Raw genomic sequence first — 26,748 nt, forward strand, 5'->3', positions numbered from 1 at the left:
GTATAATTTGCATTTCTTTACCGTAATAAATGCAGACATGTGCACTGATAAATCTGCGATAAGCTTATATTGTCGCGTGTGTGAGAATCAGAAACAAACAACATTAGTTGTCAGCATTTTAGGCAGTTTATTTGAAAAACACATACAAAAAGATCATATACAAGACAATAAATAAAAAAGAGACAGAACAGTTTGGGTTAAGCTATGCAAGTTTTTGCATCATTAGTAATAAATACAGTACAAAATCCACCCAGAGTGAATCTAAAGATTTTCCACAATATTCACTGATCATGTTATTCTTCATTATGATTTAGCTATTGCTTTCATATTATTGATACATACTTCTACTTTTCTATAAAATACTCAAGATCATAAAACATTGCGCGGTTACAGCAAAACAGCAGTGTGTTGTACAAAGATGGCCACTTCCCTTTTTCACTGGCAGGTTAATAATCAACATTTTTTCAGCAGCAAAGAAACATTTGAAATATTCAAGAAGGTACAGCATCATAATAAACACATCTACAGAGCTACTCCCACATACACATAGGAAAACCTGAGAAGGACATGCATTAAAAAGCTTGTGCTTTAAGTTCTACTGTTCATTCCGGTTCATCAGCTTGAGTTAATACTATGGCTACTGTCCAGTTCCCTCTGGAGTAATGGGGGTACACTGTGGAGGACATGGGGTAAGGCCAGTGAGAGCACGAAATGAAATAATAATAATAATAAGACCAGCCAGCTTCGTTCCAATCCAATACATGTTATAATAATTTGCAGGATTAGTAGAGTATTACTAGGAAATGCACACCGAAAAAACGTAGTTAGCTTATTATACCCAGGTGTGAAAACACGCTATCTATATTGTATAACCACAGTACACCAGAAATTTGCTCAATAAAGACCAATGGCTCAAGTTAGCATGTTAGATAATTCCCAAAAAACCCCAAACGAAGCGATTGCCAGCAATACATAAGGACAAAATAACAGAGCTCATTTTGTGGGAGCTAAAAAAATAATAATAAAGCGCCAAATTGAGATCCAGATATGATGGGAAAGAAAATAAATGAAATCAAAACATGACTGATTATGGGAGACGAAGCAGTATCATATAACAAAAGCAAGCTAATTGTGGAGCCATACTAAGACAAACAAAACAGGCTGTACCCAGTCATTTGCTTCAGATCAAAGCAGGGGGGGGGGGTGTTTAATAAAAGGAACAGATTTAATAGTAAAATCAAGAGCGGTGACATGAATGGAATGTAATCCAACAGCACCATGCTGGCTAGAAAATGTGTTGGGGGGGAAAACACCCCCAAGTCAATTTTTCAACAGGTTTCTCTTTTTTTTTTCTCCTTTTGAAAAAGAAAACACAGACGGCATGCAAAAGCATCCCCACCGAACCAATGCATAATGAGGTATTCTTTTTTTTTTATATTTTGTGTTATTTTAAATAAATATATTGATTAAATTGCAAAGTTATGAGATAGAGACATTAAATATTCCACCACAATAGCTAGCTAGCTACAGTTAGTAATAAATAATGATTGTTAAATACTTAAGGCATCTTTAAATCACAGCATTCTATGTGAACTAGCGAAACAAAACCTCCATTTTCATCCATCTGTAGTTTTTTGGATGGAGGTTTTCATACGAAAAAGAAAAAGGAACAAACGCAACACAAACAGTCAAGTTACCCTCCAATAATACACAAGGAAGCATGAAAATACTTTGAACTGAATCGAAAACACAAAATCTAGGACAAGAACCCCACACCACCAAACCCCGAAAAATAAAAATCAGGCAACTCCATATTATAGTGCATTTACAAAACACAAGCTACATTATAACAACAATAAATATGTTTTTGCAGCATTTGCAGCTTTTTCTTCACTGTGGTTAAAATGGACACGGACTCGGCATATTAGTACCATGTCCAAATTGGCAAGTGAGCAAAAAAAAAAAAAGAAAAAGAAAAAGAAAGAAATGGCAGAAAAAAAGACAATTGAAAACAAAATTAATGTTAAGAACAATTGTTTGGTATTTTTCAAAATGGATGGCTTTTTCTCCCTTTCACCCTCCTTTTTCAAGTGAACTACGCCGACATGGTTCATGCATGATGTAGAGAAAGAAACGGCTTCTATCACTGAACGCATCACAGTTGTTCTAGCAATACCATACACCACAACCATGAGGGAGAGGGGGGGGGAAGTGGGGACAATCATACACATTCTAGCACATATCACAGGCAAACTAGTTTGTATTCCCCCCCCTTGTAACACCAGACACAGTCGTTTTAATCATAACAGCGAGAGCAACTTAGATTTGAAATGAAAAAAAAAAAGGAGCCGATAAACAACAGAGGCGATTTCCCTGTATTTAGAAATCCCCATGTGCTTGTTTGATAGGCAATAAGGTTCTGGTTTTAGGTAACACAAATGTCACATTTGAGTCACTCTTGATAGCGAGAGCCCCTCGGGGCGCCGCATCCCTCGAGCCCCATGCCGGCCTCTCACGTCATGTGATCATGCCATGAGCGAGGCGAAACCGAGAGGGAGTTGCAGTTAGACACAGAGATCTGCAGGCAGCTCTTTTGGAGGAGAGAAATGCTACGTCGGTCTAAAAAATCGGTGTCTAAGGGCAACTTGGTCCACTCGGGATGAGTGTGTGTGTGTGTGTGTGTGTGTGGGAGGAGGAGGAGAGGGGGGGTATTAGGTGCATTCTTGTCCTCCTCTATGAATGAGTGGGACCGTCAGAGTCATAGTATACGGTTCACATGCACAGACACACAGTCCCTGTTTCTACTGCTCCACAATATTAACGACACAGCCCAAGCCTGCCAACAGCATGCACATCCGAGGCCTCCGCTCTAGATAATAGAGGCCCGACTACAACACTACACAGATCACTGGAAGCCATGCCTGCAGTTAGTGGGTTTTGCATCAACTCTTGATGGCATCTAACTGTAAATCCCAAAACCATGTTAGACAAGAGGTGATATTTGGCCTTTTTTTTCTTCTTTTTTTTTAAAACACACTTAGCTCTTTCCTCATTGTCTATGATTAATTATCACGCTGAATATTCTCTCTCGTTTGAGCCGTATTCGACCTCTCTGGAGGTTTATTTTTCACGAAGATATTTCTCAAAAAAAGGCTTTTTGCTTGCTACACAACACTGTTACTCTGTAAATACTTATTCAGTACTATACTCCATTACACCACAAGCGTTCAGCTACGAGAGTTCACACCAAACAAACCCCATGCTAATCATTTGATTATGTTCTGTACAGATGTGCTGAGGGCTTGGGCCAGCTTAAAGGATTTTTTTTCACAGGCCGGGTCGAAAGGGTGGGGTGTGCGGGGGGTTTAGATGTAGTGGCAGAGAAATGGCCTTAATACGCCGCACTGAGCTGGGGAGGTCGCTAGTCAGAGTGACCTCTCGTGATGGCTGTACGGAGAAATGCACACAGGGTACAGGCTCTGACACAATCTGTGTGTGAAGCCTCAGCACATCTGTCCATACTCGTCCGCTCCCCCTACCTTTTACATCCAGCGAGTGCATTCAAGCCAACCTTCAGTCCAGCCGCCTATCTACGCGTCAAGCCCCTCCCCCTTCAGCCCTCGTCGTGTTGTAGGTGAGTGTGCTTTGTTGATCCCTCCGTCGCAGCTGTCTCAGAAGGCAGGCTCGTCGAGTGATGCAGAGGGGGAAGAGAGAGAGAGAGAGAGAGAGAAAGAGAGAGAGAGGGGCTGTTTTGGCAGAGCTTTCCCCTTCCCGGAGGGACGCGATGGAGAATTAACAAGACCAGATCGAAAGCCGCAGGAGTCGACAGGAGCTATCAACTGTCGGGGGTCAGTTGGGTCTCAATGTCCACTCTGCAGATGGGGCACTTCCTGCTGGTGCCCAGCCACTGGTCCACACAGCCCTGGTGGAAGAGGTGCATGCAGGGTAATCTCCTGCGGACACAGACGGGACACGGTCGGGATTTAACAGGGAATTGTCAGAATTCACTTCAAGAACATAGTCCGTAACATTTAAGCGCTGCCCTCTTGAAAACCAGTTCATCTCTAAAATGTCAACTTGACTCCAGAGGAAAGACAAACAGCCGCGTGTTCAGCGTGGTGACGCTGCACTTTACAGACATTTCAGTTTGTTTTAAAAATAAGAAAACCTTCTCAATTCTTTAGATTACCTGGGGATTTTTGGACCCTTTTTTTAATCAAAGCAACCTTAAAGAGATAAATAGTCCAAACGCCCAAAATATTTAGTTTAGTCATATCAATTTAAAACCTGAAGCCGTCCCCTACCTGTTGTTCTTCTCTCTTTCAGAGTAAAATAACTTCCTCTGTATCTTTAGCGAGAGAGATTCCCACACTGGACACACACACACACATCCTAAGGTTGGGTGAAATGCTAATGTAGCCTCCGGGCGGGATTTTCAAGGTGAAGTACTGAAGGAAAATCCTGTGACAGGATTTTAAAACCTGATGCTTTGAACTTGCGTGGCAAAACCGATTTAGGATTTTTTTTTTAAACGTGTTTATCCATTTAGAAGGAAGGCATTGCAAACAGACATAAAAAGGCAAATGTTGTCTGAGGAAACACGAGACTTCAAGCAGCTTTCCGCTCGCACCCGTACCATTACATTTTGGTCACAACACTGGGCTCAAGCCAACTGCATTGTGGAGGTAGGATGTTAAAAAAAAACAAATATGGACAATTGAGACATTTCATGATGTCCGTCTTCAAGATTTTCAAGGAAGAAACACATAAGGGACACATACCGACTAATCACTATCGAAGTCACCAAAGTATTCCTCTTTTGGAGAACAAGACTAATGCGCCGAGTGCAGCTGAGACTTAAATTTAAAACGTCAAACTGCTGGTGGCGCTATAGGAAACGCTGGTGTTCAGGATTCAACATGAGGGGGCTCACCAAAGTCATTAAGATTCATCCCATTGGGATCATAAATGTCGAGGCAATCAATTCAATAGTTAATAAGATATTTCAATCTTGACTAAAGTTGCGGCCTGTCCGTCACTGCCATACTTCAGAGCTGCTATCGCGCTGTGTAACCAGAGGAATGGGAGAATGAATGTCTCCAATCACAGCATAGATTCACATCTGCATAGCCAGAGCCTTTCACATCGTTGTACCTGACATCCTCGTCATCCTCCAGCATCGACAGACAGATGGTGCACTTCTCATCGGTGTCCAGCTCCTCGTCCTCCAGACACATCTTCAGGTCCTGGGGTATTCTCTGGAGACGGAGAGAGAACGAGGAAGAGAGAGAGCGAGAGGGGCAAACAGACTTTAATTATTAAAGTGCGTCGTTCAGCTGTGTGTTAGGAGCTGATATGTTCATGCCATGGGTGTCTCTCAGTCGGCCCGGGCGAAGAAGAATAAAAGTCACCTAACCACGCTTCCCAGGAAGAAAAATAAATAAACAGACATCCGATGGAAAAGACTCAATTACTTCTTCTCACTCACAATGTACCAAATAATCTGACACTCTTTCCAGAGTATTTGGGTCACAGGCAGTGCAGACGGTTTTTAAAATTCATTCCACGCACATATCTGCAGACAGCTGGATGACTCATCCCTCGGCTTGAATATTGCACACTGCAGACCTGTTTTACTAATCTGCTCACTGGAATTAGTTTGACCTTTGAACTACCGTGAGTGTCGTGACCCTATTTCCCCAAACTTTCGTCTTCGCTCTTTTGAATCCTTTTCCTTCAGCCCGATCCTTGCCCAACGCCCTCGTACCGTATCAAAAAAAGATTTGGCACTTAGCAAGCAAAGAGCTGACCCTTCTTTGTTTTACCTTCTTGTATTTATGGGGGAAGGTGAATCTCTCTATGGTGGTTTGAACCGCTCCCCGGTTTACACTGCCCAGCCTGTCCTCCAGCTGCAAAAGCTCCTAGACAGGAAACAACACACGGACATGTCTTTTACGTATTGTTCAGTTTAAAGTCTGACAAAATGACTTTTCTGTATTTGGCGAGATGAACAAAAAGTAAACTGGTGCTTCAAAGGGACAGGAAAGAGCACCTCAGCAAACATTTACGTCTCGTTGACATGAAAACAAACGTCAGGAGATTAAAAGCAGTTGGATCATTCGAGGCATCTGGAAGTCGGAGTAAATCAGTTGCACGTTCGAGCCTGTCCAGAGCCTCGGTCACAGAGGAAAAAAAACAATGAGTGTCGACTGGTGTGTTCGCTGAGGGGGAAAAAAAAGAGGGAGGTGCGGTACGAACCTCGTAGCTCTCTCTAACGGCGGATGCGTGGCGGGAGGGGTTGAGACTCTGCAGGGCCAGCAAGTGCAGCTGGGGATACGGGTAGTTTCTGATCTCGTGGACGACCTGGAAGATGACAGGTAAAAAGAAGCTGGCATCAGCACCGCGGGAGGAGGGGCTTGGAGGAGAGAAAAAAACTGGAACAAAGGTCGTGCTCAGTTGCTGGGTTTTGAGATTGTTCTCAGAAAACCCAGATGAGAGTCACCGGGAGTTCGCCAAGACTCACATATTGATTGTACTGAGGCAGAAGGGGGCTCACCACTTGCGTCGAGGCGTTGTTTCGAGGGAAATGGTGCATCCTGGGAGAGGTCAAGTAGTGCTGATAGTGCTGCGGCAGCGGATGGATGTGATACTGGTGGGGGGGCAACCCAGCGTCTACACTTAGATCCCTGGACAGAAACCAACACAAAATAAAACAGTCAGCCATTGTTTCACCGTGTTTCTGACTCATTGTCTTTAGATGAAAGTGAATTATCCAGAGTATTATTTAGGCTTTTGACATAGATAAATGTAATGGCTAACACGGCTGAGTATTGCCTACCAAAGACCAAAACAGACCACTGGAAACCACTGACTAAAGATGTGGGTGAAGTGGAGCTGCAGTACTTGTGCCCAGTCTTGACTGTCAAAAGCAAAGACATTTCGCAACATTGAATATCCACATTTTAACTTCCTCATATCACAATACCAAGCATTTCATTTTCCTTCTACATGTTAAAGAAGCAAGTTATATTTCCCCTCCCCCTCCCTACAACGTTTTTCTGTCCCGTATTAACTACACTTTTGATCTTAGGGTTTCTAAAGTCGCTGTGGGGAACTCTACAGCTCTTTTGCCTCTTGGGAAACTCTGCAATGTGTATGGCCTCTCAGTGTCTAATTAAAGGCTCTTTTAAACTTGGTCTGAACCCCCTTTCCTCTGCTCTAGACACAGATAAGAGGTCAGGTTCAGTCAAACGAAGGAAAAGTATCTCTCAATAAGTTGAGAATCCTTCTGTGTAATTTCTGTAAGTATAAAATCCAACACTACAGCATGACAACTACTTTTTTTCCTGACAAAAACAAACCAGCTGATATTGTTTGCCTCTGTAGCAAAGCACTCTGTGTATAAAAAACAATCAAATGTATTCAGTGGTATGATTTGCTTTGGGTTCTTTTTTCCAACAACAAATTGACAATTAGTATAATATGGCTCTGTATCATTTAATACGACTTAGTTGGATTGAAACCTCAATGTATATCATGAAAATGATTTTTCCAACAAATAAAAAATATATTGAGACTGTTTGCCTCTGTGGTGCTGCGTGCTGTATCATATATATATATATATATATATATATATATATATATATATATATATATATATATATATATATATATATATATATATTAGAGATATTGCTTACCAGTCTGTGCCCTCAGCCAGGTAACGGGGCTGCTGCACCACAGGCTGAGGAGCGACATGAAGCGGGGGAGCAAACTCATAGCTGGGCCGCAGTCTGTGGGGTTGGTGAGGAATTCTCTCTGGGGTGCGTCTACTAAGACACATAACCAAGCATGTTTTGTTTATTTAAAATCCTAGGAAAAGCTCTTAAATATAATCTTACTGCAAACATAGTAACTTTGTCTTTTATATTTCCTGTACTTATAACACTCCCCACCCCCTCAAGAAAGCCTGTGCGGATACCTGGAGGGTGGCAGGATGTGTCGGTGCTGGGCCTCGAGGATCTGCTGCTGGAGGAGGTATTGCTGGTGTAATGCCTGAGGTAGGAAGGGAGGGGCGGGGATGTCCTGGAACTGGGGAGCTGGTAGGGCGTTGAGGGGCGGGTGGAGCGGAGGGCCATGCTGGTGGCCCGGAGGGGCCAGGTGGGGGTTAATGCCTGACTGCGGCTGCCCTGGGTGGGGCATGGGGAAGTCCATGGGCAGCGGGGCCTGAGGACCTAACTGGAAGTGCCGGCAAGAGGTAGCATGGCTGTGCTGCTGCTGCTGCTGTTGCCGGTTGAAATGGGATCCTGTGGAGAAGGAGGAGGAGAAGTTTTAAAGGCACCTGAGGGGAGAGATGAGATGGAATTAATTGTGGGTGAAATGTGGTGTCACTGTGCGTGCGTGTGTGTGTGATATAGCATGTTAATGAAGCCCTACCTCTTACCTAGGGTGAAAAATACTTCTGTGGGGGTGGGGAAATGACGGTTACCACAAGTACCATGAACATGACAAGCATTTTTTTTTTCCTTTCGTGTCTTGCACACAATACGCAAGCTTTTCACTTCTTTAATTGCATTTCCGACCTCTGGATCGACTCCCGGTCTTCAGATTCACAGACAAGCGAACTGGATCAGAACAGATGAAATTTGCCAGGGGATATGGTCTTCCCCGTGGCTCAGTTCTTGTAAATTCTGCAGCCGACAGTGGGTCAGTGCAGTCAGAGTCAAACCTTTAGTACCTGCCGGTCTGTAAGATACGTGTTCAGGGAATTAAGTCTATCTGCATAGCACTAAAGACCGATACCTTTCTTCATATAGACGTTTGTTTTACTGAAACCTGCTGTATCCTCACACATACAGTCTAGCCCTACTTATTCTTTCATATGAACATCCTGGAGTTGAGAGGAAATAGCTTAAATATTTTTTAAACCCTCTCCAACCACAGCTATTTGGCAAATGCAGCGAGCGGACTGCTGTGGAGACTCAACACAGAGAAAAATACAGGCGAACTTGTGCAATGTGGTTTTAATAATTTGCTTGTGCTAAAAATACTTTTTTTTTATTTGAAATTACAATAATAAAATGTGGCTTTTAAGAACTTTTAGGGAAAATCCAGGCAAAAGCTAGCCATGATTGGTCTGCAGTGGAGCAGCAGGATTCACTGTGCTCCCGTTAACGTCCATCTGGCAGAAACTGAAGCAGTGAATTTACAGAGTTTAGACATTGAAATTGTGCAGTTAAACTCCAGCACGGTTTGAACTGAATCTGCTTCGACAGTGTTGAAAAGAGATGGCGAAATCTGATGTAAACAGTGAAAAACACTTCTAAAAATCATGAGGAAATAGGCAAAGTCTACATTGCATTTACTAAGAGTACGCTTGAAAATCGCAGTGTGAGATTTAAAAACACACCCAGCTAAAGATAAGCAGTATGACCTTCCAGCAATATTTTCAGGTCGTCAGTGTTGCCGGGCAGACAAGCGATGACCTTGCTGCCGAGGGTCAAAGGCTCAAGTCTAGACTGCAACACTGCGTTTTCAAGCGTCTCAGTGAAACGATCACCATGAATGACAGCAGATAGACTCATTCAGGCCCTGTGATGGAGGAAGCGTGGAAATTGTCTATCTTTGTCACAGCGGGCGAGGAGGTGGGTGGGGTAGGAGGGTGGAGGGGGGGGCAGGTAAGGACAAGGGAGAGGGAGGACAATAAATGGAAATCAGCAAGAAGCACACTGAAGGTTAGGAAAAACACTATATTCTTTATTGAAAAATATTAGTAAATGTGGAATTTGTGTTTTTTTTCTTGTTTGTTTGTAATAATAGTATAAATCCATGCAACAAAAATAAACAACATAGACTGAAGGCAAGGCCCACCATGCTCCATATAGGGTTAAAAAGAACAAAAGCGGCATCCAATGAGCAGACGTGTTTGCTACAGCACATGATTTCAGTACAGCAGGGTACATCTTTACTACAGAAAGATTACATTGGATTTTCACTAGTCAATGTAGAAAAACAAAAACAAAAAAAGTATGAATCATAAATGTGACCATGCATTGAAAGTACTATTACCAGAACAAAAGGTAAAGAGAGACCACAACCAAACAATAAAGACGTTATTACTAATAGAGGATCTCTTTAGCAGTGCAGGAAAAATAGGCATCCCTGTGAAATGGATAGCATTTTGGCCTTATGTTAGTGGGGGAAATTGGGATGTGATGAACCACCAGTGAGCATTTTTGCTTCTGTAAATGTTTTAGAGTTTCATTTGCCCGTAAGGGGCAGGCAGCCCTGACAATTCAGTGTGATTCAAAGCTCGAAATTTGCAAAGGGAACAAAAAGGATTACACAAAAATGGAGACAGTTATGACAGGTTGCTGTGTGCAGGTGCAGTGTACCTTAAATCAATTTGAAGTGATCACATGGCAGCGTTTGCTGGAATGCCGAGTTTTAACAATAGAAATTGCATGCATATGATTCCAATTTGCATGCTTTTTTATTCTTTTTGGGTCGCTTTAATCCTGTACATTGCACCTTGTGTGAAGAGAAGGAAGATGAGCCGAATTCTGGTGTTCAACAATGCAGTGCAGTATTTAAGAGCATGCAAAATGTATCCACTTTACAGGAATTTACAGCATGTTGTCTATCAAGACTGGATGGGAAGTACACAATGACATTCAACTGATTTCTAAAAAGAAATAAAAGGAGCTAAAATGTTTACTCAGTGCTACAGCAATTTGACAGAGAAAAAGACAAAAAAAAAGGTGCTCTGATCTAGGTGTTAGCTATTGTTTTAGTCTGCTTAACATGGAAAGTCTATGACTGAATACATCTTGGGAGGGGGGGTGCTTTTTAATACCAATGTTGTCTTCTGATGGAAAGAGGAAATGAAGAAGGGAGTCACAATACAGCTAAATGCAGAGAACAGGCAGAGGCCACGCCACACCACACAGCAGCAGATGATCATTAGCTACACAATGGGGGGGACGACAAAGATCTGATAAATGCAGAATGTAGAGCCAGCCTCCATACTATGAAACAGGGAAATAAGAACAGAAATAAAAGCACAATGAAATCATTGATGCCACTGTTATGAAATTAATGTTACACTGTAGCTTTACTATTGTTTAACTTGTGACCACACAACGTTACTTTGGGTCGGCAGCTCCAAACCAACAGCTGCTGAATTGCCAATTAGCAAATTAAAATAAAGGGCGACTGATACTTTAATGTCCACGCTGTCCCCGGGCAAACGACCATGTATCGATTAGCATATTTGGCCAATTGATACGTATAATATTTACTGAAATCACGCTGGAGAGGAGAGAAGAAAAAAAACCGGCGAGCACTAGCAGAAGCAGATGATCTTCAAATGACATCATCCGGGCACAGATAAGCTGACTGGCTGGAAAGGCTCCGTCTATTTTGCGGTATTTTTACAGTGCAAATACACGTTAGCGCTTTGGGGAGATATAACAATACATCGTAATGTTGTTCAAATAAATTTAAAAAACGCACCAGTAATATATACATCAGCGTAACGTATTCTGACACGAGTGTCTATGCGGGGATTCGTGTTTTGTCATCTGGTATCGTGGACCGCACGCCCCGTGGACGTGAAATCCTTTGTGAGAAATGTTTCCGTTCCAATGCATAGCCAGAGCCCACGAGACAGTTAGCTTATCCTTAGGTTTTTTTTCACGATTTAGACGGAATTTCGCCCGGAAAACGACACCACTCGGTGGTTTGTAATTACGTGCTGGGAATACAAATTACGTTGCGGGGCATTTGTCGCGAATAATTTGATGTCAGTTTTAAGCTAGCTAAAGCGAGCTAATCCAACGACTAACTAAAGCTAGCTCGAGCTAGCTAGCCAACAGCTGCAGTGAATATTAAGATAAACAGGGCACATGTTTTGGATCGATATGAATATTAATACCGTACCTCTGTTTCTCACTGAGCCGAATACAGGAAGAACCAGATATCCGACATGCACTAAGACCATCCTGGGATCCTTATCTTATGATTCCGCTGGGTTTTTTGGAGAGAAAGAGTAGCAGTAGCCCATGCGGATCTACATTCAGGCGGCTGGTTGTTGCTGGCTAGCACCACAGGCAAACCCAACGGAACGACTGTGTCTGCCTCGCGCGGTTGCCGTTGACAAAAGCAGACATGTCATGTGACATCCCGAGCGGGAGGGGGCGATATTTCGGAGACATTCGCCGGAGTCGGCGGTGTCTCTCGGTTAACCTATCAACCCGTGTCGAATGATCTTGATAAAATAAAATCAAAAGTGAAGTTAATCAGCTGTTTTGATAGGGGGAACCTGTACACGGTACATACAAATAAAAAAAGGTGTATCCGTGTTATAAAAATGTGTTATCAAAATAATAAAGAAAAAACTCATAGTGTGTGTATTTATAGTGGCCGATTAGGCTGATTCAGAGTTTGACTTTCATCCTGATGTACAATGTATTTCTAACTCCACATCTAGGACTGCAACAATGATCTGCTTTATGTGTAGTTGGGTGATTGTGTTGAACTGACAGTAGTCCTTAATGCTTTTTACCTCCATTGACATCCACTGTGAAGTACATAATACTTCAGTTCTCCAGTAGAACTTTGACTAACTATTTAAATTGTATGCTATTTTACACTTAAACTACACTACATTTAAGAGGACGTGTTATATTTGTACTCCGTTACATTTATCTGACACACAACTATGTGCTGTAGATTCAATTTAAACCATAAAATATGTAAAGTTGAAATGTGCTCCACCAGTTTACTTGTAACATATAATGTTAAAGCTACTTATTCAACTTAGGTACATGATATACACAAATCTTCCGACACTATATTATAAAAATATAAAGTCGACCGGCCTTGTCCGAACTAAAGTTAAGAGAGGGCGGGGGGGTCACGTCCACTACCATGTCCCTGACGATAGGGGGCAGAGTCGAGCAGGAAAGTCAAAAACGCAACGTCAGTGTCACATAAATAGAAGAAGGGTCCATTCAGCCATTACACTCTACTCACAGTTCTGAGCCGCTAGTGGTGGAGGACAGGTCATCAGCAACCCAACAAAATGTTATCCGTTAGAGTTGCATCGGCTTTGGCCAGGACTCTGCCCCGACGGGCTGGACTTGTAAGTATCTTAATTATAATATCCACATCTGACGGTAGCGTCGCAGCGAAATTAATCGTAATATCTGTGTGGACCTTGTGGGCGTGAAGGGTATCGTTAAGGCCGCTCGCCAACTTTGTCATCGCCTTATTTACGCGGCCTTAAACGCAGCGAAGCTCTAGTGTGTAACGACTCGCGTCGGTTTGCCTCTAAAATGTTGCATGAGCCGTGTTTGTCGGCGTTGCCCTTGTGAGACGACTCGTCTGCGTCCTGCAGCGAGCTAGCAGCTAGCGTTAGCACGCAATGCTAGCGCTAGCTACCAGCTAGCGGGCTCATTCAGCCACGCTGTGAAGGTCAGGAAGCCTTGACAGCGCACGTCGGCTCCGCCGCGCAACGTCAGTCTGGCTCGGCGGTTGGAGTGCATAGTTTAACTGTCTTTGCAATGTTTGGGGAACTTCTTTCTTTTTGCAATTAACCCTTTAATAACATCCGTCTTGTTCATTCAGGTGTCCAAGGCTCTACCGGCCGCCTGCATTGGGGTCAACCACCTCCACACACACAGACCATGGCTGCAGAAGACAGGTGAGACAAAAACAACATGACGGGATACTTTATCCTCTGTTCTTAAGGTCATCTCCCAAATAGGATTAATGAAGGTCATTGATCGCGGTATGTTTTAAAGGGCATATCTTTTGTAGTCACTGTGTCAAATGAACAGACTGGTGTTTCAACAGGTTTCCATGGTTGTCTGAACTTAGTGCACAAACATGCTCATCAGTATTCATGTGTGACATTTCATAGATCCAGAAAAATAAAAAAATGCATATGTGTCGAAAAATCACAGTAACTTTGACTTGTAATATTGTTATATTTCTCTTAGCCTGTATGATATGTATCATAAACTATAAACAGGACTGTCTAATCTGAGTCTTTTGCGCTGCCGTTAAAGTTCCTATAATGTGCATGTCTTGTAATACAGGCACAGCTGAGGTGTCTTCAATCCTGGAGCAGAAGATTTTGGGAGCTGACACCTCTGCAGACCTGGAGGAGACTGGGCGTGTGCTGTCCATTGGTGACGGTATTGCCAGAGTGTATGGGCTGAGGAATGTCCAGGCAGAAGAGATGGTGGAGTTCTCCTCTGGACTGAAGGTATGTATAAAAATAGTATTTCTAGGCTACATTCTAAACACACTAATTTGCAGCTTCACTTGCTCAACAAAAATAGATATGTGCAGTTATCTTGAATTGACAAAAGTCAAAGAACATTGTGTACATTTCCATAAACTGAAATGGATAGTCATACTTATTTTATTTTTTTCCCCCCAACCAGTTAAAAACAATCATTTTTCTTCCAGGGCATGTCTCTGAACTTGGAGCCCGACAACGTTGGTGTTGTGGTGTTCGGTAATGACAAACTGATCAAAGAGGGTGACATCGTGAAGAGGACCGGTGCCATCGTGGATGTCCCCGTTGGTTTGGAACTGCTGGGCCGTGTGGTGGACGCTCTGGGAAATGCCATCGATGGAAAGGTGACACGAGCCTCTATATTGTATGTTTTAAATAAAATATAAAATTACCGTCGCTTGAACTGAGTTTTGATCATTCAAATCAATCATCCCTTTTTAAAAAAAAATAAATTAGTTGACTATGTTTTATTATCAAATTTAAACATAAGAATTGTGTTTGTTTTTTTTGTTATTCCTTTTTGGCACACCTGTCGGCACCTTTTATGTGGGTCCAGCTTTTAAAATGCTTAACTTTTTTTTTCTCTCTCAGGGTCCTCTGGGCTCCAGCATCCGTCGGCGTGTGGGTCTGAAGGCTCCTGGTATCATCCCTCGTATCTCTGTGAGGGAGCCCATGCAGACTGGAATCAAGGCTGTGGACAGCCTGGTGCCCATTGGCAGAGGCCAGCGTGAGCTGATCATTGGTGACAGGCAGACCGGGTAAATACTTTGACACAGAAACGATCTCACAAGTTCTTGGATGCACGACCATTCCATGGATTAAAGGAGAACTAAAGCTTATGTGCAAAATATGCTTTTACATTTTGATTTTCATTCCCCCAGCAAAACCGCTATTGCCATCGACACAATCATCAACCAGAAGCGCTTCAACGAAGGAACTGAAGAGAAGAAGAAGCTGTACTGCATCTACGTCGCCATCGGCCAGAAGAGGTCCACTGTCGCCCAGCTGGTGAAGAGGCTCACCGACGCCGATGCCATGAAGTACACCATTGTGGTGTCTGCCACCGCCTCTGATGCTGCTCCTCTGCAGTACCTGGCCCCATATTCTGGCTGCTCCATGGGAGAGTACTTCAGAGACAATGGCAAGCACGCCCTGATCATCTATGATGATCTGTCCAAGCAGGTGAGGACTCGGCTCGCTGTGGTAAAATGATGAAGTGAGACTCCGCTAAACTTGTGTGTGTTGCTCATGATTACAGTTCACAAAAGTTGGAAAAATATCAAGTATTCTCAAGGGCAGCCATGATAAATATTGTTGTTTTTCCTCTTCCCCTCAGGCTGTTGCCTATCGTCAGATGTCCCTGCTGCTGCGTCGTCCTCCCGGTCGTGAGGCTTACCCCGGTGATGTGTTCTACCTGCATTCCCGTCTGCTGGAGAGAGCAGCCAAGATGAACGACAACTTTGGCGGCGGCTCCCTCACTGCCCTGCCCGTCATTGAGACCCAGGCCGGTGATGTGTCTGCCTACATCCCCACCAATGTCATCTCCATCACAGACGGACAGGTTTGTTCAAAGATGTCCTTCATGTTATTGGTTGGGCTTTTGGCTTGTATATGAAACCTTTCAACGCGTTTCCTTTGTGACGTCTTGATCTGTTTGTTCTAGATCTTCTTGGAGACTGAGCTGTTCTACAAGGGTATCCGCCCAGCTATCAACGTGGGTCTGTCTGTGTCCAGAGTAGGCTCTGCTGCCCAGACCAAAGCCATGAAGCAGGTGGGTTTTCATCTTTAAATTCAGAGATTTCAGATCCATTTTGTTCATATTTGCTTTCACAGTAAATCAAACTGTTTCTTTTAATAAAGAAAATCCTGCATTTAGTCAAACGGAGGTGCCGATCTCCAGCATTATAAATCAACGTATTTTTCCCCTGTAGGTTGCCGGTACCATGAAGCTGGAGCTGGCTCAGTACCGTGAGGTGGCTGCCTTCGCCCAGTTCGGCTCTGACCTCGACGCTGCCACCCAGCAGCTCCTCAGCAGGGGTGTCAGGCTCACTGAATTGCTCAAGCAGGGACAGTATTGTGAGTGGCAACTGTCAAACCCTCCTATTTCGGTCTACAGAGAAGTAGATTAGAAATGCTATGCTGTTTTTAAATGCCAAACTAAACTGTTTTTTTTCCTGCCCCTCCCAGGTCCCATGGCCATCGAGGAGCAGGTAACGGTCATCTACGCTGGTGTCAGAGGTCACTTGGACAAAATGGAGCCCAGCAAGATCACAAGGTTCGAGAAAGCTTTCCTGCAGCACGTCCTCGGCCAGCACCAGGACCTGCTTTCCGCTATCAGGTGAGAAATGGTCCTCTGCCACAATATGTTCGATCAAAAGAAAGTGGATATAAAAGTGCTAACTTGACCCTTTTTCGTCTTCTCTCTTTCAGGGTTGACGGCATGATCTCAGAGGCGTCGGATGCTAAACTGAAGCAGATTGTACTGACCTTCCTGTCCAGTTTTGAGTAATGGATAGCACTTCAATTGATCTTCAGTGAGCTACCCGTCTGTCCCTGTTAAGCTTCTATATGTGAACACACTGAAGGCCAAAACCTCCATGTACAGATTTCTCCCAATAAAATTTTACAACCCAGACGTGGTGTAAAATTCTTCTGATTGTGAGCTTAACTACAGTGAGTTTAATGTTTTTAGATTGCTTCCCTGTGTGCAGATTCCACCAGTGGCAGAGGCGTAACAACTTGTGTGGGATGAATAAACATACAATATGTTTTATTTAAACATGTATTGTGTTTTTGGATTTATGCCTGCCTTATTTTCAGTGTTCCAAAACGAAAAGGTAACGTGCACAACTTATGATCCACACATCAGTCTTGAGTTCTGTTTACTGTAACGGGTTGTTCATAAGAGTTATATTTAAGAGGGCAAGTGAGCGTGTTTTAGTCTTGACTGTTTTCAGAGGATGGAAGACTAAGGCTCAACTGTGGTTGAAATGTTTGATACCACGGTAATAAATTGAGTGACAGTGTCATATAAAATCTATATTGTCCTGTGTGTGTGTATGCATGTCTTTCTATCTATAAGGTTCATCAGAATGCCAGGTATCTGTTCTTTGGCAGCAGGGAAAGCACTGACAGGTAAAAAAGACTCAAATCAGGTCAAAGGATATTCCAAAACGTTTAAAGAGAGTCCATCAATCTCTGGAGTCCTGATGCCGTCATTAACAGCGGTCAAGTGAGTCCTCATCCGCCGAGTGAGCCGCACGCATGAACATAAGTGAGTGTCTCTTCCTGTTGTTACGGTATGGTGGCTTAGATAGCTCAAAGCATTCAAATGTAATATCCCAATATTCAAACGGCTATAAAAACAGATCCTTAGCTTTGTAATATAAAATTACAACGCACTCCGGTTCACACTGACCTCTGCTATGCACATGTACATGGCTTTGAGATTTTACTGTACAGTTTTCGAGAAAAATGACTTAAACTTCACTTCAGCTACAATGTAATAATGATATTCATAATTTCACAATATTCAGCTATAAAGGCAGACCATAACCTTGTAGTAAAGCAAGTAAAGCCTGAACAAAACGACTGTAATTTTACTTTCCTAATTTAAGATTTATTCACATTTATTTAACTTTGTGCATTTGAAATTTCTTTTCTGTGGAAGGTGATGGGCAGTTTGTAAGTGTTGCAACCAACGATAACCTCCATTATCATTTAAACAGCATATTACATTATCTATTGCAGTGTTTAAAAAAAACAAAACATTTAAAGCACATGGACACTTGTTAGAGTCCAAAGTGCTTCAAATGGCTTGTTTTGGTCTGACTCAAAGACCTCAAATGTACACTTCCCCTAAAACAAAAGATGCAAATCATTTCAAAGTCGTGACCAGAGACTTGTACTGCTCTGTTTCTCCGCATTTATTTTAAGCAAATGATGTGGCACATTTGTATCATTCATGTCCAGTAGGTGGCCATAGATACCACGAGGTCGACTGAGCCTCTCAACTCCATTCAAATCCAGTTACTAGACTCGCCACTGTTTTGTATTTCCCTCTTTAAAAAAGTACTTCACTTTTATTAACAGACAAACATGTCATTCTCTGTCACATATCACACAGCATGTAAGCAGGATGCTGCAGTGACGCCTCTCTCCCATTTTACTCACCTGCTCCTCCCTCTGATCTCCTGTTACACTCGTCTCCAACATCTTATTGTTACAGATGAAACTGTAAAGCTGATTAAAGAAAACAAACCGTCAATGTTGAGCATGTCATTATTACCACCTTGCACATGTGTCACGAGGGGATCAGGTGCAGTGCTCTTGTGTTGCAGTCTGTAGGATTATTCCACACCCACAAAACTAAAGGTTTAACTCTTATCACTTCCTGTTCACACTTCATTACCCAATGTTGTACTTCTCCTCTCAAACAGTCACAAGTTGAGACAGACAGGGCTGTTGAAACAGTCCAGTGGTTTCTTCTCTCTATTACATATAACAAAAGGTGGTGTTCAGGACCCACGTATGGCTCCCTTCACATGCATTATTTCCATCAATTCTTTGTAGGTGTAAGAAAACCCAAATAAGTGTAGTGTGAAGGGGGTCCAATGTGTCATGTCTCAGTGCCAAGTCCTTTCAAAGCTGCCGCTGGTTTTCTCCGGTGGCATCACTGCCTGGCGAGACAAAGTGAGACATGTGACATGTGAGGGGGTGAATGGAGCTGCTGTCAAAACGGACTATTGTCGAGGTCAGCGTGACAACAAGCGAGAGCTCTGTGGAGCAGCATAATCGGTCACAATTCAGACGTGGGGGAGGAGTGACGCTATGCCGTGTACAGCAACGCAAGTCTCAATGAACAAATATGGACTCGGGGTCATGACCCTGGATCAATAAAATATTTGTTTAATGATTAAGCAGTATTCTTCACATTCCCTTTGTTAGTCATATAGCAGAATATTCCCTAGTGCTTATAAACTATGAAGGTAGATTTGTGTCTTTTTTTACCCGAGCAAATTTCTAGTTTGTAAGTAATTTATCTCCAAAACTTTGCTCTCAATACAAAAAATTGCTCTCTATCTTAAAAAAAAGCTCTCAAAACTAAAAGTTGCTCTCAAAAAAGAAAGCTACAAGTACCTGTACCAGAGACAGATTTGTAGGACTTAGTGTGTACTATACTTTAGGCATTTTTTTTTTTTGAGAGCAAATTTTAGTTTTGAGAGCGTTTTTTTTTTTTTTTTTTAGAGCGTTTTTTTTTTTTTTTTTAAAGAGCGATTTTTCGAATTGAGCGCAAAGAATTAGAGATAATTTACTTACAAACTAGAAATTTGCTCGGGTAAAAAAAGACACAAATCTACCTTCATAATAAACTGTCTGTTCTTTCTTTCTTTTTTCTAATTTCTTTGCAATTTCCCCAGGAAATCTCACTCTGCAATTTTAAACCGTCTATTTCTACATCCCCTTTCAGCTCAGCTCGCGTGGATACTTTCAAATGGAAAAAGCGCTTTGAAAGGAATCGATATAACACTCATTCTGTCAATCCCTAGCTTGGCCTCCAAATCAAGTTGCCTCAACAACATCAGCAGAGTTTAGGTCCTCTGAAGGACTTTCCCTGTCCACATATTCCTCAAAAATGTACAATTTAACTGACATTGTTACCCAAACAATGATCTCCCAAATTGTGACAGACCTCACGAATGCCCTTGTTGTGGCATTTAGTTTGTGTTGGTGTGTAGTTCATCACAGCTTTTGTGATTTAGCATTAATTGAAATATTGGTTCCCTTTGGGAACCGAGTGTATTGTAGATTAGTAACAGTGTCGTGGTTCTGTCGGGACGTCTCGCGTCTAGTGAACGATGGAAAGACGTTAGTCGTATGAAAGGGGGACAAAAGAGCTGGTGATATGAAGAATACAAACCAGCATTTCCACAACATAACATCCTATTAATTAAACGTGAATTGAATTACATTTGAACGTTGGTCTTGTGAGGCGTGTTAGGCGTGCTTGTTTTGTTCTGATGGGCGGGATCGAGCTCTCGGCATTGTGATCCAAAAGAATCTCGATCGCCCTGCTGATTCATAAATAAATCGGCGCCCTGTAGACTTGAGCTGACATTGATGAGTGTGGTTAGTCGCTGTCACCGTGTGTTAAACTAAACCTAGTTCACCGTAATAGGATTTGAACTCTGAAGCAGAGCTCCAGCCCAGATATTAGCAGCTGAGGATCAGTGCCCGTCAGTTGATGACAGTTTCCTGCATCTTCCTTCCCCTGAAAGGAAAATGCAGGAACCGTCTCCTCGTTAACGACGCCACCGATAGACCACAGAAAGCTTTTTGTTTTCTGCCAGGGCTGCGTTTCTGAGACAAAGTTGGTTGCTGGATCACACCCGTGGTTTCTCTTCCTTGATGCCGTATTATTCCTCACACTGCAGTATTATTGGAAAAAAGACAATGAGCTGTTCACCAGCGGCCTTTTGTCCAAGGCTCACTCGCATTATATTGGTTGTGTTTGTTTTCTATACAGACAAAACACACAGGAATCTTTTCCCTTCTCCGTTACAAAGTAGCAAAACGGAGCTTCTCTTTTATTGTCACAATACACGGAGCTTCATTCAAACCGTAAAAACAAAATTATACATTTTCGTACATGAAATCAGATCAGGGAAGGGAACATATAACTGCAGGTAGCAGAACATCAATTCTGAGTTCAGTCTCCATCCGAAAGTTGCAGGACAGTCCAGGTTTTCTCATTCTCAGGTGCCAGGCCCGCTACAAGCCTGCTTGCAGTGCGCACACAGACGCTCATTATATTCGAGGCGAAATGAATTCCATTCATTCACGAAGGCAACATCTGACCAATGTACACGAACGACCCCATTTACAAACTGTGTTGGAGAAATGTACAGAAACGGCACGCAGTTAATTACAAACACTTGCAGTTCATCGGTTTCAGGCCCTCCGCGACCCGATTTAAGGTACGCAGGCCGCTGGAGTAATGTCTTTGAGGCCTCAGAGTCACTCCGTGCTGCCGTAGTGGTTCCCATTGGGAGGATGTTCCTGTAAACTGGTGTGCGAGGCCTCTTCCTCCTGCGACACTACAGGGTTCACTGGCTGTTCAAAGAAATTGGACACGCAAACCACCTGCAGAAAAAAAACAAGCAACGCAATTAAAAGATATTCTGCAGTTATTTATATTTTTCTACTCGTAAATGGCCTTATATAGCAACCCTCGACCGTTCTGGACGAGTGCTTTACACTTTGTCGCTCATTCACACACACATTCTTATACCAATGAGGTACTTGTTTGTACTACCAAGTACATCAGGGTCTCCCTAATATTATGTTTAGTGTGTTTCTATATAAAATGCCTTATTAATCATTTAAATATACCTGTTTAATGAAATATGTGTTCATTTTTTTTCTAAATGTGCTTTGTGAATACCGTAAAAGTCAGGTTAGCTCAGCGCTGTAGCCAGCTAGCAGCGCTAGCTGTCCGTTACCGCTGCTGCTAGCTCTCTGGTAGCACCGCTTCTAGCTCCCCGGTAGCGCTGCTTCTACCTGTCCAGTAGCGCTGCTGCTAGCTCTCCGGTAGCGCTGCTGCTCGCTCTCCGGTAGCGCTGCTTCTAGCTCTCCGGTAGCGCTGCTTCTAGCTCTCCGGTAGCGCTGCTGCTCACTCTCCGGTAGCGCTGCTTCTAGCTCTCTGGTAGCGCTGCTGCTACCTCTCTGGTTGCGCTGCTGCTAGCTCCTGCTAGGTCCCCGACAACCACCGAAGGTAGTGGGACCAGCCCCAGCTCGACACTCGACACGAGCAGTAGCAGCAGCGGGGAGCTAGCAGAAGCGCTAGCTTGCTACAGCAAGAACACCCACCGTAGGTAGGAGCGGCTTGTAACCCGACTTTTATGGTAAACTGACTTGACATTTTTTCAATTGCATATTGAGATGTATGAAGAAGCATGATGCCTCGCTCCGCCATGAGCCTCACGGCCTTTAGAGGACGCTTACTGTGAGAATGGCCACTAAGCCTCCCTGCAGGAGGCCAGTAAGGACGTCGCTCCAGTGATGCTTGTAGTCGGACACGCGGGACAGACCCACGTACACAGCGGTGGCCGTCAGGAAGAACTGGATGGTGGGACGCAGGAGCCTCGACCATTCGGACCTCAGTCTCGCTTGAATGTACAGCTGCAGGAGGAAGAGAAAATTATTCAGTATTTATTAGAAACAAGGAAAGTTGTGCGATCACACCCGACAGAGCGCAACTGTTGAATTTGTTCAGAGCCAATATTTACAGTACAGGTGTTAGCAGCTCAGGTGTTTTTCTGAGGAGAATTTGAATTGTATATAGACAGTAAAACAGAGCAAAGAATGATCATTGTTTCTAGCATTTCCAGCACTCAAACATAAGCCACATTTAAGCTGTATAATTCATGAGGTAGAAAATATGTACTTACTACAAGGAACAGCATGCAGTACATCGAGAAGGATGAATGACCCGAGTAGAAGGACAGTCTAGAAAAAAAACAGCAAGAGTTACTGAATGAAATGTGGCACCATCAGCTTAATCAAGTCACTTTCCATGACGAAGGTCTATCATAAGACAACTATTTCACAATCAGTTTGCTAGTTGCATGCAGCGGTTAGCCGCTAACAGGTGTGTAAATGTCTGCTGTGACTCTTGATCAGCTACTGATGACGTAATTATAAAGTAAAGTGGGGGACCAATGTTCTGGCGAAAAGAGTCTCTTTATAGGTATTATTGATGTTGCTGTGTGTATGGTGGTTTGCGTCTGTTTCTACTGGCTCATTTATAAAGAGCGGATGTTCATAATCTGCATCTTTTCTTCTACTTCTCTTGAAAAGCTCAATGAGGTTATTTCTTCTAAATTCTCAATTTATTGAATTGTATTGTGAAAAGTTTGATTTTGAGTTTTGGGGACTTTAGAGAGGATGGATATATCTCAGTCGCCTGCATACATTTGGACTCTTCTTCTTTGAATCTCTCTGTTGTAAATATCGCAACTTCATGAAATTGCTGCACTAAGTCCCTGGGGTACAGATTGCCATAGAAGTTGCACGTGTTGCAAAGCGATGCGAAGGGCCGGGCACTCTGAGAGGATGGAGCTCCTCCAAGAGAGACCCCGCTATCACACAACGTGAATAATGTTACGATTCAGTCATTAGAAACCTAAATTAAAAAAACCCAGCTACCTGGCCTCATCCACCAGGAACTTGTCCCCGGTGCAGGTGAAGTTCTCCATGTATCCGCCAGCTTTGCAGTTGATGCTATTCCACTCCGGTTTGCACACGGCCAGGAAGTTCGGCCGCAGGCGGCCGATGGAGTACTTGGCGATGTCCGTCAGCGACTGGCTGGCGGCCGCTCCGAACACGTAGCTCCCCACCGCTTTGTAGACGCACCCCACGTACCGGGTCCCCGAAGACTGGTTCTTGATGCGAGACATGTAAACGGAAAGGCACTCGCCGCAGACGATCTGCAAACAGAGGGAGGAGGTGGGACAATATGTGACCTCGCCGACGGACATTTTAAAAAGGTCAGAGGACAACGGTTCAGACTGTTGACTTACCATGATCAGTGTGAAGGGGATCATGACTCCTCCCAGCAGCTGGTAGGAGATAGTGTCCTCTTTGAGGGGGTATCTGATGGACTCATCGTCACAGAAGAAACCCCGTTTGAAAGGGTTGTGTTGAGGCGTGAGGATGAAAAATGGAAGTCCCACTGTTTAAAATCAAGAAAGAAGCAGATCATTTGTTTAACTTCCGCCTCTTTTATCGGTTTGTTGTCGAGAAAATGTGCATTTCGTTTTACAAGCAGCTGCAAAGTACGTGTGACTCAAAGGTCTGAGCCGCCGCTATTATTACACAACTATAATTATCTTGTTTTAGTCACAGGAACGCAATGTTGGCTTCAAACAGGCGTTTCCCACCTAGCGTGTTGTGTTTAGCTGCATGATGCCTTGATTGAAACAGGAGAATATCACAAAAGTCACATTTGAATTAGAAATACTGGAACTGTGAAGGTGAGATCAGCCGAGATCTGTCCAGGAATCACCGCCGAGCGCACAAACACACACGCTTCAACTTGTTCTGGTTTCACATGTTACTCCTCGCACGCACAAAAAAGACAGTTGGCTACTTTGAAGCCGGTCATGCGGTGAGTTATCGCTCAGTCACAGACTTTTGGTTTTCTGCCCGCTCATTTAAACATACTGCAGGGCAAATGGGCTCTGAATAAACCCAAACCGGCTGTAAACGTCTCCGCTGATCTGGATCGCATGTCGGCGTTGGATCATTGAGTGTGTGTTCTTTGTGTGAGTGTTTTCATGTTGCAGTTGTTGCAAAAGAGTAAATTATTGTATGTCTGGCACTTAGATATATGGTAAGAATATATTTGTACATTTGCCGATTTGGGGATTTTCGGGTCAACACGCAGAGTCAGGAGACAGTTGAGTTCAGCATGACAGTTTCTTAGTGCACTCCACACTTGTTTAATATATAATTGTTAACCAGGACTTTGGCTTAATAAGTAAAACAAATAATAATAATATGACTAGTAAGTTAAGCATAGCAGACATATAGACGGGGTACGCCATTTATACAAAGAGGAAAGAGCCTCACTGAGATGAAAACAGTGATTAAGTACATTCATATAGTATAGTATACTGTACTTTTTCATATTGTTAGACACTTGAATATTACTATTACCATTATATTATACTTAATAGTTCTGATTTACATTCCAAGGAGAGATCTTTTACTTTCCATCTGAATACTTCTTATTCTTGTTCTCATTTTACCACTTTAACTTTCACTTGAACACAGATTTGACAAAACACAACGGAAGGGCTTACAATGGACTTTGATTTCAGACTTTGGACGAGTACTTGAAAGAAAAAAATGAAGGCCAGTACGCACTTTCCAGTTTGATTGTTGCTGCCAGCACTGCAACTAACTGGGAGCATTGGTGCCCAGTCAGCAGCCACGTGACCACATCACTGACTCAGCAGGAATGAGTGACAGGGCAGAGACGTCTGTGTGTGTGTTTGTGTGTGGTTAAAACCTGTATCTGTACGGCAGCTATCGCAGTACAAAGGTTTCTTTCATGTACTTCTACTGCAGTATTGTCACTTGCAGTATTTTTGGCAGCGTGTCTCTGCGCGATGATTACATTACAAACACTGAGCTAAAAATACAGCGTTGCTCAGGGGAAAGAAAACACACACACACACACACACACACACACACACACACACACACACACACACAGACTTTGTTGCCCCTTTTTTCCATCCATCTTCCTCCCTGAAGCAGTGTGTGTGTGTGTGTGTGTGTGTGTGTGTGTGTGTGTGTGTGTGTGTGTGTGTGTGTGTGTGTGTGTGTGTGTGTGTGTGTGTAAATATGACGTGTATGCAAAAATGATTTGCCTCATGTAATATGAAGCAGACAAAGTTGCTGTAGGAGTTTGACGACAACAGAAAGTGCACTTTAACGAGCTGCAATTCTTAATAATTAAACAAAACGGATTAAAGTGTCGGTTTAACAGACAGACAGACGGGGGGAGGGTCTTACCGAGGATGAGACAGATAATGTCCAGCCCGATGAGAGGGATCCCTGCAGCTTCAAACATGTTGCGTCTCCTTCTTCTCGTCGAAAAAAAAAATCAAAGCAGTCTTTCTGCCGCACATGTCTCGCGACTCTGGCACACACAAATTAAACCGCTGCCATATTGTTCTGCCACCAAACTCCGGGACTGTCCCGAGAAGCTGGGATTCAACCCCCCCGACCTCCAAAAAAAACAAGTTGTAGCCTATAATCTAAAATAATGTGTAACTAATCTACTCTAACAACACCGACGCACGCGCTTCACGCTTCCCGCCGCTCATGAAGCATCACAACGCCGCCTTCCTGCTCATAACTGCTCCCTGTCCTCCTGCGATGAGGCGCCGCAGCCGAGAGGCACGAGCGAGACGAGCGAGAAGCGCGCGCCTCCACCCCCACCCACCCACCATGGGGTGAGTTGGTGCTGCCTTCACGTGACGCTGGGAAAAGTGACGACCGTGCCGAATGCAGCTGGTTTGTGTTCGTGTGTGGCAACTCTGAGCTGGTTTGTGTGCACGTTGAATTTATTACGATGCAATGGAAGCACGTTTCAGTCAAAGAAGGAGAAATAAATATGAGATAAAAGTCAAAATTATGAGATAAAAGAAAAAAATAGGAGACGAGATAAGAGAAGTGTGCGTGCGCTTTAGTGGCTCTGGCTTTTTCTTTCTTTTTTACTTCCTGTTATCTGGTGAAAAAAAAAACTTTTTTTATCTCATAATTTCAATTTTCTTATCTCATAATTTTGACTTTATCTTATAATTTTGACTTTATCTCATAATTTCAACTTTCTTATCTCATAATTTCAACTTTCTTATCTCATAATT

General features: G+C 43.2%; 3 protein-coding genes across 6 annotated transcripts; 1 reads left to right on the plus strand and 2 right to left on the minus strand.

Moving 5' to 3' along the window:
• Positions 1-117: 117 nt before the first annotated feature.
• ark2cb (arkadia (RNF111) C-terminal like ring finger ubiquitin ligase 2Cb) lies at positions 118-12,147 on the minus strand. Of its 4 annotated transcripts, none has more exons than XM_068605086.1 (8): positions 11,941-12,147; positions 7,982-8,306; positions 7,701-7,829; positions 6,557-6,686; positions 6,259-6,363; positions 5,826-5,921; positions 5,155-5,258; positions 118-3,953 (listed from the first exon to the last, which is right to left on the minus strand). In XM_068605086.1, exons 1-8 carry the CDS (start codon positions 11,999-12,001, stop codon positions 3,836-3,838), a joined length of 1,068 nt encoding a protein of 355 aa, XP_068461187.1. In that variant the 5' UTR covers positions 12,002-12,147; the 3' UTR covers positions 118-3,835. The 4 variants fall into 4 exon arrangements, with proteins under 4 accessions (XP_068461187.1, XP_068461185.1, XP_068461186.1 ...); XM_068605084.1 differs by having other exon boundaries at positions 6,524-6,686; XM_068605085.1 differs by having other exon boundaries at positions 7,701-7,832.
• An 855-nt stretch (positions 12,148-13,002) lies between these two features.
• LOC137779015 (ATP synthase subunit alpha, mitochondrial) lies at positions 13,003-17,344 on the plus strand. The gene is made up of 11 exons (XM_068566446.1): positions 13,003-13,144; positions 13,630-13,705; positions 14,103-14,272; positions 14,479-14,652; positions 14,900-15,066; positions 15,190-15,490; positions 15,645-15,869; positions 15,972-16,079; positions 16,240-16,384; positions 16,496-16,646; positions 16,739-17,344. Exons 1-11 carry the CDS (start codon positions 13,085-13,087, stop codon positions 16,815-16,817), a joined length of 1,656 nt encoding a protein of 551 aa, XP_068422547.1. The 5' UTR covers positions 13,003-13,084; the 3' UTR covers positions 16,818-17,344.
• A 3,506-nt stretch (positions 17,345-20,850) lies between these two features.
• On the minus strand, positions 20,851-26,321 carry LOC137805324 (phospholipid phosphatase 1-like). Its single transcript, XM_068605178.1, has 6 exons — positions 25,892-26,321; positions 23,890-24,041; positions 23,516-23,796; positions 22,759-22,816; positions 22,313-22,489; positions 20,851-21,451 (listed from the first exon to the last, which is right to left on the minus strand). Exons 1-6 carry the CDS (start codon positions 25,947-25,949, stop codon positions 21,326-21,328), a joined length of 852 nt encoding a protein of 283 aa, XP_068461279.1. The 5' UTR covers positions 25,950-26,321; the 3' UTR covers positions 20,851-21,325.
• Between the last annotated feature and the right edge of the window lie 427 nt (positions 26,322-26,748).

Source organism: Clinocottus analis, unplaced genomic scaffold (genome assembly GCF_023055335.1).
Source record: "Clinocottus analis isolate CAN_PGR_092001 unplaced genomic scaffold, fCliAna1.0.p SCAF_7, whole genome shotgun sequence".
In the NCBI taxonomy this organism is placed as follows: Eukaryota; Metazoa; Chordata; class Actinopteri; order Perciformes; family Cottidae; genus Clinocottus; species Clinocottus analis.

Coding starts and splice junctions, on each gene's coding strand:
- LOC137779015 (XM_068566446.1), top strand. CDS start 13,085: ATGTTATCCGTTAGAGTTGCATCGGCTTTGGCCAGGACTCTGCCCCGA. Junction 13,706..14,102: donor ACCATGGCTGCAGAAGACAG/GTGAGACAAAAA, acceptor CTTGTAATACAG/GCACAGCTGAGGTGTCTTCA. Junction 14,653..14,899: donor GAAATGCCATCGATGGAAAG/GTGACACGAGCC, acceptor TTTCTCTCTCAG/GGTCCTCTGGGCTCCAGCAT.
- ark2cb (XM_068605083.1), bottom strand. CDS start 12,001: ATGGTCTTAGTGCATGTCGGATATCTGGTTCTTCCTGTATTCGGCTCA. Junction 6,364..6,523: donor TGCCTCAGTACAATCAATAT/GTGAGTCTTGGC, acceptor GTCATCTTCCAG/GTCGTCCACGAGATCAGAAA. Junction 5,922..6,258: donor CCGTTAGAGAGAGCTACGAG/GTTCGTACCGCA, acceptor TTTCCTGTCTAG/GAGCTTTTGCAGCTGGAGGA.
- LOC137805324 (XM_068605178.1), bottom strand. CDS start 25,949: ATGTTTGAAGCTGCAGGGATCCCTCTCATCGGGCTGGACATTATCTGT. Junction 22,817..23,515: donor TTCCTGGTGGATGAGGCCAG/GTAGCTGGGTTT, acceptor TTTTTTTTCTAG/ACTGTCCTTCTACTCGGGTC. Junction 21,452..22,312: donor GCTTAGTGGCCATTCTCACA/GTAAGCGTCCTC, acceptor TTTTTTCTGCAG/GTGGTTTGCGTGTCCAATTT.